Source organism: Protopterus annectens, chromosome 4.part1 (genome assembly GCF_019279795.1).
Source record: "Protopterus annectens isolate FY-2018-M chromosome 4.part1, PAN1.0, whole genome shotgun sequence".
NCBI classification, from domain to species: Eukaryota; Metazoa; Chordata; order Ceratodontiformes; family Protopteridae; genus Protopterus; species Protopterus annectens.
The window spans coordinates 806,602,840-806,617,875 of record NC_056734.1 but is presented as its reverse complement, the minus strand read 5'-3'; the positions used below and the strand labels follow the sequence as shown (position 1 = coordinate 806,617,875).

General features: G+C 35.5%; 1 protein-coding gene across 1 annotated transcript in view; it reads right to left on the bottom strand.

The window, feature by feature from the left end:
* Positions 1-15,036, bottom strand: part of LOC122801311 (unconventional myosin-VIIa-like) — a 951,466-nt gene that overhangs the window by 81,569 nt on the left and 854,861 nt on the right. The window contains 1 exon segment of the mRNA XM_044070855.1: positions 6,045-6,205. Coding sequence (XP_043926790.1) covers positions 6,045-6,205 — 161 coding nt within the window.

Here is a 15,036-nt window from a genome sequence, read left to right as displayed (position 1 = left end):
TATAGTTAGTTCAAGAATATAGACAATCTAGAAGTCTTCTTGAATGGTGGTGGGAGTTTGGGTTAGGTCTGGGAATGATCTGGTAGCAGAGATTCTGGAATTATTTAAATAAACTGCATGCATTTTCATTTTAAGATATAACATAGCAATAATGTGAATCTGAACGCTGTGGAATTTGTTCTATCAGCAATATCTTTTTCTTTTAAATATGATTCTTAATACGATGATGTGAATAGCATACCTGGCCCACATAAAAAAAAATATTCTTTCACTTGTTCTATAGAAATAATCCTAGAGTGTATTAATCCATTTGATGCTTATGGAAACTGACAAATGGCGAAATATTACCTAACAGTGAATTTAAGTAATTGTTGCAGCAGAACTGCATAGAAATAGCTACCCCTGTTAAAGTCGTCTAGCATTAATATTTAGGATCATAATTTGACCCTGCAGAAAGATTTTATTACCTAACATTAATAAATTAGTAAAACATATTTAAATCTATCTATCTATCTATCTATCTATCTATCTATCTATCTATCTATCTATCTATCTATCTGTATAACTTTCTATCTATCTATCTATCTATCTATCTATCTATCTATCTATCTATCTATCTATCTGTCTGTCTATCTATCTATCTATCTATCTATCTATCTATCTATCTATCTATTTATCTATCTTTCTGTCATCTTCCCTTGTTTTAGTTAGATTATCTTTTTAACATTAAAAGTTTTTTAGATAAAATTAAAAATTGCTACATACTTGTTGGCGGAGATTAATGTTTAGTTTTAGATACCATAATAGATAGACTTTCTAAAGTCATGATCCACAGTGACTATCCTTCTATAATATTGCCATCAGTTTGTGTTATTTTTTATTGCTCACAAGAATGCTGGTTTAGGATAGAATTTATATTCTGCATAATTCTGAATGGGTCTACTTTTGTAGACTGAATTTACACTTAACCGAACTTTAGTTTGCCAAGATGACAATAACGAAATTTTACTAAACCGAAACTGCACATTACCAAATTATTTTTATAGGGAATAGAGACACTTCACCAACACTGAACCAAAAAAAAACAAAAAACACACTGCAGTATGTCAAACTCACCCAGGTGGGGGGCTACACCCCCCCACATCCCTTAACTAAATATACTAACTCCAGGATCACACTACAGTGGAGAAAAAGGCAAATTTCCCCATGTTGGCCAAGTTTCTCCATTCCCTGTAAAACAATTTGGTAATGTACAGTTTTGGTTTAGTAGAATTTTTTTGTTGTCGTGTCGGTAAACTAAAATTCGGTTAAGTGTAAATTCGGTCTACAGAAGTAGACTCTTCTGAATACATAGAAATTTATATATATATATATATATATATATATATATATATATATATATATATATAATTGCCTGTTTCTTTTCAGATGACTTAGAAGTGCAGTTGTAAATTATTTTTGACTTATAAAATGAAATCATGTTGAAGCTGATATTTGAATTAAGGATTCTTAGAGCTGTGTCAAGTTATTGAAGAGGTGGACTGTGTTCTAAATGAATTACTAAAACATTTGTGACACTAAAGTTAAACTTGATATTTTGTGGGCATCACTGAAAGCTGTACTAAGAAGGCAGCTCAAGATTGGCATTCCTTTAATCTTCTTCTTCTTTTGGCTTTTTCCCGGTTAGGGATCGCCACAGCGGATCACCTTGTCCGCACATTGATTGGCAGTGGAGTTTTACGGTGTCGAGTTGTCAGCCCGGCACACAACCTTCCACAGAAGGCACACTCACACGCACACCTAGGGCCAATTTAGAGTGTCCAATCCACCTGCAGCATGTCTTTGGGGTGTGGGAGGAAACCGGAGCACCCGGAGGAAACCCACGTGACCACAGGGAGGACATGCAGACTCCGCACAGAAGGCACCCCAGCTGAGGATCGAACCGGAGAACCTCTTGCTGTGAGGCAGCAATGCTAACCACTGCACCACCGTGGCCGCCCATTGGCATTCCTTTAATAAGAAGTAAAAATGAATAAGGTGACAGAATATTAGAAAAATAAATTCCTGGAAGACTTTGATTGTAAACCACTATGATGAAATAGATTCAAATCAAATAATTAATAAGCCAGTTGAATATTAGTCTTAATTCTAAACTGTATTTGTTCACGTTAAACATAATTTCTAACTATTCTGCATAGGACTCTAGTTACTTCCCAAATAGCTTGCAAAGATTACACACATTGATATTTCATTCAAAATTAGGGTTAAAATCATAAGGCTGACTGAGTCCATATTAAATAAACATAGGGAGTTATAAGATATTAGTAGCTATCTGTATTCACTTCATTCCCCCAAATTCCACCTGACAAAATAAATGCTGATCTATGTTTCTTTTTACAAAGAGTCTCTAGCCAAAAAATCTTTGAAGATACATAAATCATAATGATCAGATGGTTCTGTTACCTAATTTTATATAGAAGAATCTCTGAATAATCAATGGAGGTATATTTGTAGTTTTCAACAGCATCTTAAAGCAACAAGTTGCTGACATATATCCCAATAAGTCTAAAATGGTTCTCATACCTAATCTGGACACTGATTCACTGAACCCTGTGAGTTACAGACCTACATCTTTAATTTTAAATAACTATACACTAAATTATTAACAGATAGCATTACATATATCCTGTCTCATTTTATATTCCCCTACTAATGATGTTTCATTCAAACTGGAAAGATTTCAGATCATTTAACAATGGATACATTAATATTGCTTAAAGCCATTATAAATCTCTTATTTTTGTATTAGAAGACTAACAATGCAAACCCTTGCTAGGGTTGTCTGATTGTCTAGATTTAATTTCAAACACATCCTTATAAATGCAGTAGAGAAACTCTAAATATCCATCAACTTTATTATATACATGTAGATATATCTGTAAGCCTACCTATATTAGTAATGGCACAGGACCAGGATGCTTATTATATTCCTACTTAATATTTATTTAAACCTCCTCTTTAAATAATTCAAATTTGCCATTCTCTTGCCTAAGGTAGTGAATGCATCTATCCCAGTTACCTTTGTGGATAATGCTAATGTTTACTTGTGGGCTCCAAGTTCTAATACTAAGATTTTAGGGCATCACCAGATTTTCTAAATTGTCTAATTATAGGTTTAACCCAAACAAATCAGTGATTTTTTTTCCATTGTTTGATGACTACTCAGTAATAAATTCTCTTAACCTGGTTGGTGTGAACATAGGAATGAATTAGGCAGGAAATTCTTTTATCCAAATGTGTTATATCATTCATGCAGTATACTGAAATGCTGTAACAAAATTAAACAAGCTATAATTAGACAGTTTGTAATGAAGTTCTCACTTATTTAAAAAAAAAACACCCAGTATTGAAATTAACATTTTCCAAATGTTTTCTTTGTTATTAAATCCACAGAGCACCCTGTTTATAAAAGTTGTTTGCATATATTTGCATAGACCTACATGCATTTATTTGATTTTCTAAGTCTGTATTGTATATCTGTATAAAAAAAATGTCAGCTAAGGATGTGAGCAGTTTCAGATTACCTCACTTTTATCTTTACTATTGAATTTTCAGATCAAGTAGAGGAACCACAGATGTCTATAAATGACATAAAATAATCTTCTGTTTGGGTTAAGATCTGGCCAAGGGTTTTTAAAACTGCATGTATTAATTGGGATGCAGCACCTCTTTTACATTTTAAAACATGTTTGAAACTACATAATGTTTGCTAGCCTCATCTATTCCTTTTAGGAATTATTTAAGACTGTGGACATAGAAAAAAAAATCCCATCAGCTGTTTGGATATTTAAATAGTATGGTATGGGTAAAAATTAATATATTTAAAACACTTTTCACTTCCTGGTAACATAATGGTATTTGACGTTTTTGCAAAGGTTATAAGTCTGTATGTGAAATATATGGTGTATACAAATTACCAAAATGATACATAGCTATAATTAACATTTTATGGACCACTCTTGAAGCTACATTTCATTCCCTGTAAAAGGTAAATTTATGTGTGGACATTTTTTTGCTTTTTAAATTAGCAAATGTGCCTATAAAGTCAGAATAAACTACCTATGCTTTGTTAGAAAAATTGTTTTCAGTTCACCTATTCACCACTCAAAAATTTGGGCTAACTGTAACAAATCTTCTGAAATGTGTGAAAACATTAGAAGATATTTTATATCATTATACTCACTTTTATTATGTTGTATTGCATGTAATTCATGATAATCAGCAATGCTGTAATTCATGATAATCAGCAATGCATGTGATTCATGATAATCAGGAATGCTTATTTGACAGCTACCAAAATGGCAGCTGTTTTTCCTAGATTAAATGACTAAAAGTAGAACATGTTATTTTGTTACACTGTATATATTCATTCAAGTCCCTTTGTAAAAAACGTTTGGAATGTCATCAGTACTAGCTTAAGATCTTCAGGTATGATCCAACATAAGGCAACACTGCAGTTTGCTATTTTATACAAAATGAACCATCATGTCAGGAATTAAATGTAATTTTTGCGTTGATAAAATTGTATGTCTGAAAAGGTTAATTCTATCAACAGAGACAATATGAATAACTTTTCAAAATCCTCTGTAAAGTACTTAAGGCTTAAAAGCTAAATAGACCTAAAACATGTTGTTAATTGGGCATCTAAATGGAAACAGTTCAAATTTTAGATAAGTAACACTCCAAGTTAAGGGTTATGCAATACTGTTGAAGGCTGCATTATTACAATTTATGGCTTCACTGTACCATATTTATTAAGGTTAAACAGTTACTTCTTGTAATAAAGATGTACATCTTGGTGATCCATTTCCTTTGTTTAGTTTGTATTACTATGCACATAATATTATGGTGTAGATACTGTCTGTGAGCATTTAAAGTATGCAATGTTTATGCATGTTAGGCAATTTGTTCTTTTTTATATTTTAATAAAATATTGTTTGACGAAAAAAAAAGTCTGCTTACCATGTGTGCCCTCATGTACTCTACTATTTCAGCTCCTCACTCTCTTTAAAAATCAATTAACTGCCCATTGAACTTCTCTATAGTTTTCTTTGCTCTGGCTCTAACATCTGTCTGGGGTGGGGGGGGAGAAAACCCTGAATTTCCTCCTAACTTCCAGCACAGCTCCAATAGCTCAGTTTACATCTGGTTTGCTACCACTGTTTCTTCAGCTTCCACATCATTTATCCCCACACATAATGATGTGAGAGTTATCCTGCCTGTTGTGCTTACCTTTCAGTATGGCCAAGTTTGACCTCTGTAATGCTGGTATAGTACAGTCTTAACACACAGCTAGGTCATTCTCTCTCCTACTTCTGCACCTAGTCCTCCTTTTAATTAAATCTTCTACCATTATTATACCATCCATTCCAGATCTTCTTTTCCACCCTTACATTTCTATGTTTTTTCCCATTCTTTCTCATTCTCTGCAAATAATTCTCCAAAACTTCTCCCTTTTCAACATTTCTAACATTTTCTATATTAGTTTGTTCTATTCAAAAAGATATGCTGTACTTGACCATATACCTGCATTCTTCAATTTCTTCAAGATATTCCTAGCCACTCTAACATTCTCTATTTAATTCCTCATGATCTGCACCTATAATGTAGCTGTGAACATTTATTTCTTTGTTGTGCTTCCCAGCCCTTACCAAACCCGACCCTTTTCCTCTTTATATTTCTTTTTATGCTTTGCTTACTGTGATTTCTAACTTCACTTTACCACCATTTATCTTCTCTGTTCTGGTTATGCCTGTTCTGTGGGTTATTTGCCCCTACTGTTGATGGAACACTGGACTTATACACCACATTCTTCATAGCCACAGGATTTATTCATTCACAAAGAATGAACCCAGCACCTCCATTCATACATTTTACATCTCTCTCCAAACAGCTAGACCATATAGTACATGGAGCCATAGCATAAGTTTCCTACAGTTATAGCACATAGCTTCTAAAAGAAATTCCTGTTTCTGAAAGGATATCAATGAATGCTTGGCATGCTTGCTGGCAGAGGCCAGCATCCCCACACAGTTTCTTCAGCAATGGTTGTTTTAAGGGTTCATGCGAGGAAGTCCACAGCCTTTCTTTCCCTCTGATTCTTGTTAAGACAGCAGAGCGACTTACAGATTCATTTATGGGAGGCCTAAAGACAAAGCAGAGATACTCTGTTAAACACATTCTAAATGTGCAATCATAGCTTAGAATGAAAACAGGAATGTAATGTACTTTGAATGCCATTTGAAACAATATGCATGAAGAGAACAAGAAATTAAATTAATTCTGTGACACAGAATATGAGGATATCTTATACCGTAAGGAAATGCAAGAGTGATGTAATAACCATAAGCAAAAATACAGTTTTGTAAATCAAGATATACTTTATTACACAATAATAAGATTATTTATCTTATGTACCAAACTGGAACTGCAACACAGACACCAAAATGGAAATTAAGTGATGCTACATTATACCAGATGCAAAGCATCACAGTTTGTCTAGAATCCCACCATACAAGACTTACAAAGGATCTTCTCAACAAAGAATTGATCCTCAGAGTCTGATCTTTTGATTTATCGTAAGTATACAGAGTTTTTTACCTATCGTTTTTCATAAATGATTAGGAATTCCTTTTGAACTACTGGATAACATTATTGGGAATACTTTAATTATTAATTTTGAATTTTTAATATTCTGCTACTGTTTTGTATATAAGTTCAGTATTTCATTCCCTGCAATGGAGCTCTTTTGAGTTTGTACTCTAACTCCCAAATGGGCAAAGCCTGATCCTTTAAAAAATGAAGTTATTACCTCACAGCTCAAACAAATGTTTATATTTCTAGAACCATAAGTGTTACTGGAAAACTGTAAATGCCAAATTGTTCAGCACAAAGAAAACATTAAGATGGTTGGACTCATTCAGTTCTAAAATCAGAGTTTATAAGCCACAATAACTACTATAAATATATATGAACTATGTAATATTGTATAAACAGCTTACGATATCTTAGCAACCATTGAAACAACATACCTACTGCCAGCAGCATTTTCTTTCTGCAGCTGTGAGCTTTCATATCAGGCTAAGTATTTCTGTTTACGTCACTTGATTGTTGAGATATTTAGAGAAATATGAACATTTTTTTACAATTCAAATAAATTGTATATAAAATAATATTCAATATCTCTTTATCTGCACTAAACAGAGGTCAAATACCAATACAGTTGCATTTGTCACTGTGTAACCTTTAAGATAAAATATTCTAATAACTTGTATGTGGCATTGTTTTGGAATTATTTATATGAACAAGCAATATTTGATGCCTAGTGGTGTTAGTAGGATATAACTTCAAAAATGCATTAGGCTGTAATGAGATAAGACGAGATAAGATGCTTGATAATCAAATTAGAGTACAAATTTGCCAATGGTAAGGACCACAATAATGCCTAAACAAAACCAGCACAATAACCTTTGCTTCTGGCTACATGACAACAGCCTTGTCTTAAATTTCGTGATTTTTGGCACAGCGTAACTGTTTGCTGATAGCTCTTCTATTTATCTTATAGGGATATGGAGACATCTTTGTCCTACCATCTCCTAGAAATACCTAGGCATAACCGTGGAAGCCTCCATTACCTTATCATGGTTTGATCAACATGGTGTTGGAAAGTCTTAGTCAGGTTTGGACATTGTTGGAAATTTGAATGTTACCTTACTTCATACTGCAGATGTTCTATAGCTAAAATTGAAGTTCTATAGCTAAATTGCTGGTAGTACCAGTATTTGAATATGCATATCTTTTATCACCTTATGTAACTTTCACAATGCTTTTAACTCAACAAGAAGCTGAAAAACTAGATATACAGAGGCATTCACTTTTCCTACAATTGAACATACAACTGCCTATTCCTTACATCCACAAATCACTCCTCATTGACTAAAGGGCTACTCTTGTATTTGGGACCACCATGTACTAACTAAGCCAATGTAGATTTCTGCTCCCCTACTTACCTACAAACTTAAAAGAAACAATAGTCACTATCCCCTTATTAACAGTCAAGTGATGCACCCCCCCCTAAAGAGAACTATTCCTCCAGTGAGTTTTATCCCACCTGAAACTCAGCCTTCCATTTTTAGTCATTCAAAATCTCACAACTTGCCCACCTTTTTTCCAAACAATATAAATTCCACTCACAGAACCTCATATTATTTTTACTAATATATAACGTCATAAACAAGTTCCTTTGACCCCCTTCGTTCAAAGCTGACTAAAATATCACCTGACAGTACCTATCCCCGGACTCTTCCCATTGTTATCTCAAAGAAATACCCAGTTTTACTCTCATATAGTGTCTTCTCTTGGACCTCTGTGCTTCCCTCATGCTGCAGAGAGAGAAAAGAACTTGGTCACACTCAAAAAGTGCTTTTTCTGTGTTCTTTATACAGTAATAAAGCCTATTGCAATGTGCATTCCTGAAACAAATGCCATTTCAAAAAGCTATACAACTAAAAAGCTATTTAAGTATACACATTGGTCTATATACTTGCATATAATTTTCTGTTTTAATTCTTTCACTGTCAGTATCAATGTCAGTGGCTGATCTGATTAGCACTCTTGTCTTTCCTGGGGGAATCACATCAATTGCTTTGATTCTTTTAACAGTACTGACACTACAGAATATCATAAGGAGGGGTGCTGTACTTTGGATGAGGCATTAAGGCTAACCTCCACCTGCCTGAGTTAAAGTTAATGCAGTTTGATGTAAAAAATCCCACAAAAGAGTGGGGTGCTTTATTTACCAGCAACTACTTACAACTCTATAGTACAAATATGTACAACATTTAAAATAAACATACGTACATTTAACCCCTACCCCTTTTTCCACAAAACTTTGTATTTTTCAGTGCAGCTTTCTCTTCCCATATGATATTATAAAACACTTCTTTGCACCTAACTTTCTAAGAGTCATATGCATGAAAAAGATTACTATCCCAGTTATCTGTTGTATATTTTGTATCCTATTTTCTATATAGTATCATATTAGCACTTGCTAGTTTTACCTTTCCCTTATGCCATAACTTAATTTCCAAAACTTTTCACTCATACATCATATAAACAAATATTCCGTTGTTTCTTCTGACCCACAAACATCGACAGCTGCCATTTCTACACACTTCACAATCATTTTCTTCTACTGGCCATATACTATCCTCAGTTAAATTGTCCCAAGGATTGGTTCAAAGAATGCATAATCTCATATTATTTTTTGTACTTTTCAGTAATTTATCCAAATTCAGTTTCTATAATGAATGTTTTCTTATACTCTGTCTCACATTACATCACTAATTTCTTTCTCATTCACCAAATGAGTCCCAGAATCCCCCACATTTTGTTATAAGAAGCCTTTTAAACAATTATTCATGTACAACTGCTCTCATAATCCGGTACATAAGTAATGATGCCATATGTGATGTTGCCACTACACCAGGCCAGCAATCAAGGAGACTCGATCCTCACCACTGACTCCAGTGAGGGAAGGTCACTAAGAGTAAAGATGGATTTACACAGTATTTTCAGATGCAGGTCCCTGCACCAAGCATAGTTTCCCTTAAGAGCACACAGGGAGCACTCTTCAGATTTAGGGCTGGACTCTCTTACTTTTTCCAGGCCCATATCAAAACTCCACACTGACCACCTTGTAGCTCTGTGTCCCTGTTCCTAGTAGCTGACACACACATACTTGGATATTTGAGTTTTCACACACACACACACACACACACACACACACACACACACACACACACACACACACACACACACACACACACACACACATTCAGATGGGAAAGGCTGGCACAGATTTACCAGCTGTACCCCTTCTACCCAGGCTCTGAGGTAATAAAGATGCCACCAGTCAGCCACCCTAAGGCTCTTACAAAGGGTACACAATTATACTGTGCAAAATTAATATTAATACTAATAGTGTAGTGTGGCCACAGCAGCAAGGCTTTCAGGAGAGGCCACAGTGTCGCCTAAAAAAGCATAAGTACTGTCAAGATGTGACAAGCATTCTCCAAAGGACCAGCCACAATAAAAAGTATTAAAATATTTAACTATAAATAATAAAACAGAAAACAAGAGAATACTGAATATAATAAACAATAGAGTTTCAACCACAGAGATATAAAAAATAATATAGTTGGATAGTTTCTCACAGTTACAGATAACAATACTAAACTACTCTCACCAGATATCCCTGTCTAACTAAAGAATTACTGTTCCCTGACTACTCACTAAGCAAGGCAAACTAATGTTTGCTGAGTGCCTTACCACAGCAAAAGCCAAATGATATCTGTCTCACTATCTCTAATGAATGACTGAATCAATCTCACTGACTGACTGTGTGGATGTGTGATATATATATATATATATATATATATATATATATATATATATATATATATATATATATATATATGGGTCTACCTGATAACACCGACACACCAAAACACCGACAACGATATAACCGACACAACAAAACCAAAAATTCAAAAACACGAAACTTCACATGCCCGACAAACCACAATCTCAACAATCAACAAAACAAATAACTTTCCCAAAAAACACACACACACAACACAAGCACACCAAAAACCTTACAAACCTACACTAAACCTTACATACACAACTATATATGCACTAACCTTAACCCAAACCCTAACCCTAGGGTCCGTCACTATCGCACACTTACCTTACCCGCACCCTAAACCTAACTCACTAAATCCGGCCCTAACCCTTGTCTGTCACTATCACACACTTACCTTACCCGCACCATAACCCTAACTCACTTAACCCGCCCCCAAACCTAATGTCCGTCACTATCGCACAATTACCTCACCCGCACCCTACCCTAACGTCCGTCACTATCACACACTTACCTTACCCACACCCTGACCCTAACATCCGTCCCCATCGCACACTTACCTTAACATGTCAGTGTTCTCAGCATTGGGATTCTCAACTGTCGGTCTTCTCTGTTGTCAATCTTCCGGTGTCGGTTATCTCATTGTCGTTCTTCTCAGCTTTCAGCGTAATCAGGTGGACCTATATGGAACCACTACTAAATCCTGAAAACCCAAACTACCGATGCCCAAAATCCTGATACCAAATACCCAAAACACTAAAACACTGAAACATGAAAACCACGAAATTCAAACTACTGAAAACTACACTCAACATACACCACACACATACACATACACACACCGTCCCCTAGAACACAAACACATAAACCTAAACTACAGATTACCCCCCACCCCCCTATTTAAATAGTCTAACTCCAAGGTCACACTACATACACAAACACATGAAACACCACAACACACCTACATTCCCCTCGCACACACACATCACAGTCACAGCACAAGAGAATACTGAATATAATAAACAATAGAGTTTCAACCACAGTATATAAAAAAATAATATAGGGATATAGTTCACAAACATACATACAATAATACTACTAACTCACCAGATATCCCTGTCTAACTAAAGAATTACTGTTATTATTGTCGTTCTTCTCAGCTTAACACACTAAACCCTAACCAACACATTTAAACATAGATACTTACCTGACCTTCCACCATACCTCAACACCAGAAGTGCGAATGTCAAACTCCCGATGATTGGGATTTTGAAATTCGCCCTTTTGGTCTTTTGGTAATTAGGGGTTTCGGCTATATAGTCTCGAAAGTTTGAAATTCGGTATATATATAGATATATGTCTCTTGTCAGAGATCTTCCCTGTTGGAAATCTTTTCAATCAGAATCTATGCTGCTGCAAGGGTTCCAAAGAAACTAGATGCTGGTTACAGTATGATATCACCTCTAGTCACCTGACTCTGGTACAGTACAGACGCAGAGCTTTGCTAAGATCCATGGCTGCATCTGAAAACTATAACACAATTTCAAACTTTCCATCCTTCTAGGGTTCATTGATAAAACGTTCACATTTGATCAGTTACAGCAATACAACTTAATATACATTTATAACACAGGTAACTTCACAAACATATTTTTAACATCAGCATCTGTACAAATTAGAGAGATAATCAAATGACATAAACTTCTTTTTTTTTTATAAAACTCCAGCTGGCTGTGCTGGCATATGTACACATGTACTACCCTATTCTCCCTGGCACAGATGGCACTACCTCATAACATCACACCATATAAAGTACTTGTTTCTGTAATCCAAGTCCACTTTTTTTTTGCTTTCATTATATATAATGGCTCTTTATGGGATTCAGTGTAGAACCTCATATTGCTCTATGCAATTTCTAATTCCTTTTCTCTGTCTGTTTCAAACATGAAAATTCCTTCTATATATGCCACTTTTCCAGCAATACTATATTTATTAATATTTTTCACCAGTCATTTTTAATATTTTCTGTCAACTTACTTTTTTATTTTCTGAAGTATCTATTTTCTTACTGTATTTGCCACTTCCTTTTTCCCATATGCAGTGCCTAATACTAAAATTTCCTTTCTTATAAAACGTATCCTCTCAGTTTCATCAAATCTCTGATCCCTTTTCTTGCACAAAATTACCCTACGTTACATATTTAAATACCTTAATTAACCCCTTTACATTCATTTTATTCACAAAATAATCTGCATAATTTGGATTCTAATATAATTTTAGTTTGTTTATTTATTTATCTTGAGTTCCATCACTTTTCTATTTGAAAAGCATCATAACTACATTTACACCTAAATAGTGTTCTTCTTATTGAGCATCCTTACCTAACAACTTTATTAATTTCTATAATTATACTCATTATCCATTTATCAGTAACTTACTCCATGCACTCCTGTAAATGCACTGGAAAAACTCATTACTTCCTATCCTACACCATAGGTATTTAACGGGTTCTTATTACCCGATCGAAAATCCCTTTAGGCGAATACAAAGACATTGAACCATATTTTGCAAAATACATAAACGCCGAACGGTCAAAACCACGATTTTCGAAATGTCGATTTGTTTTGGTTGCCCCATCTGCGGTACAGCTCCGTAAGGTAAGTGTGCGATAGACAGGACTTTAGTGTTAGGATTTGGGTTAAGGTAAGTGTATAGATAGGTACTGTATATAACAGTTAGTGTAGTGTTAGGTGTAGGGTTTTTTTAAGTGTATGTATGTGTATTATTTATTTTGTTTAGGTGTATGTCTGTAGGGGATGTGTGCGGTAGTTACGGACCTTAGGGTTAGGAAGGGGTTAAGGAGAGTGCATAGATAGTTGTGTTTGTGGGGTTTAGTGTAGTGTTGGAGGTAGGGTTTTGGTGCTTTTATTTTGTTAAGGTGTATGTCTGTAGGGGATGTGTGCAGTAGTTACGGACCTTAGGGTTAGGGAGGGGTTAAGGAGAATGCATAGATAGTTGTGTTTGTGGGGTTTAGTGTAGTGTTGGAGGTAAGGTTTTGGTGCTTTAGTTTAGGTTAGAAGTAGGGTTTGGTTAGTGTATGTATGTGGTTTATTTATTTTGTTTGGGTAGGTAGTATGTAGCGGGTGGTGGGGTTGGCCGACTATGACAGTTCGATATTTTTTTTTCGCAGTTTAGTGCGTTCGGGATTTTCGCGGTTCGTGGTATAGGGGTCGATGTTTTGGTATTCGTGCATAGGGTTTTTCGCTTTGCTAATATAGACCCATTTTTAACATCTTCCACATTTATTCACAATCTATAGCAACACATGCTTTTAATAGCTTTTCAGCTATGATCTTCCCCTCTATCTCCATTGGTTTCATATAAATAACATATTCACATTTTTCTTTTATTCCAAAAACACCCTCATGTACTATTTTCTTCAATACACATCAAACCTTTTCCTGCATTATTTTCATTTTTGTTTTCTGATCTATATTCCAGATGTCAAATTCTGCAATTTACACCTATTGCTTTTCCACTATAGTTTTGTTATACCTAAACCTCCTCCTTGTGCAGGAGACTGTTTTATCCATTGTTTTACTTCTGAAAAGCACAGTTTATTCTTTCACTGATTTTTTTAAACATATACCCAGCATGCTTTACATTCTTCCCTCTTATCACATCCTCCAGTCCCTCCCTTATTACTTTATATTCTTCACATTCTCATCTACTCTTTGAACCTTCCAATCAGCTTTTGTATGCAGGTTCCTCACACCGGACATAACATCACATACCCAACCATTCCTACCATTATTTTTTCTTGATTTTTCTTAATAACACTATTATTCACCTCTACATCTAACATTATAGGTTCATAGGTTCATAGGTAAGTACTAGGCTATCTGCCCCAGGGCATTTATAAGCCTAGCCAGAATGTGTTGGCTTTCACCACCCCCTTAGATTAGTTCCCTGTGCCTCTGTCCAGCAGAGCCATCAGTTCCCTGCGCCACTGTCCAGCAGAGCCAGTGCAGTGATCCCAGGGGTAAATTTTCTGTTTCCCATCCACCCATCAAGGTTTCTCTTGAAGAGTGTTAGTGAGCGGCTCTGCCTGATGTATATTGGAATCCTGTTCCAAAGCACAGGGAGTCTCTGGGATAGGAATGTATCCCTCCAGCATGTCCTGTGTTTTTAGGTGGAGCATGTCCATCAATTCTGGGTTGGACATGGCCTTGTATGTCAGCCATGAGCCAGTTGGCAACCCATCTCATGATGTAGGGGGTTTATGTTCAAGCTGGTGAGCTTGTCTATAATACTAGAATGGGGAATGGTGTCAAAAACCTTTGCAAGGTCTAGGTAGGCTGTGTGGACCTCCTTTCCCTCATCTAATGCCTTGGTAACCATCTCAAAGAAGTCCACCAGGTTTATGAGGCATGATCTGCCCTTAACAAAACCAAACTGGGTAGGGTCCAAGGTTTGGAGGCTCCCAAAGTCTCTGTTAATGAGTTCCATGATGATGCGTTCCATAGCCTTGCAGAACAGGCTAGTCAGGCTTA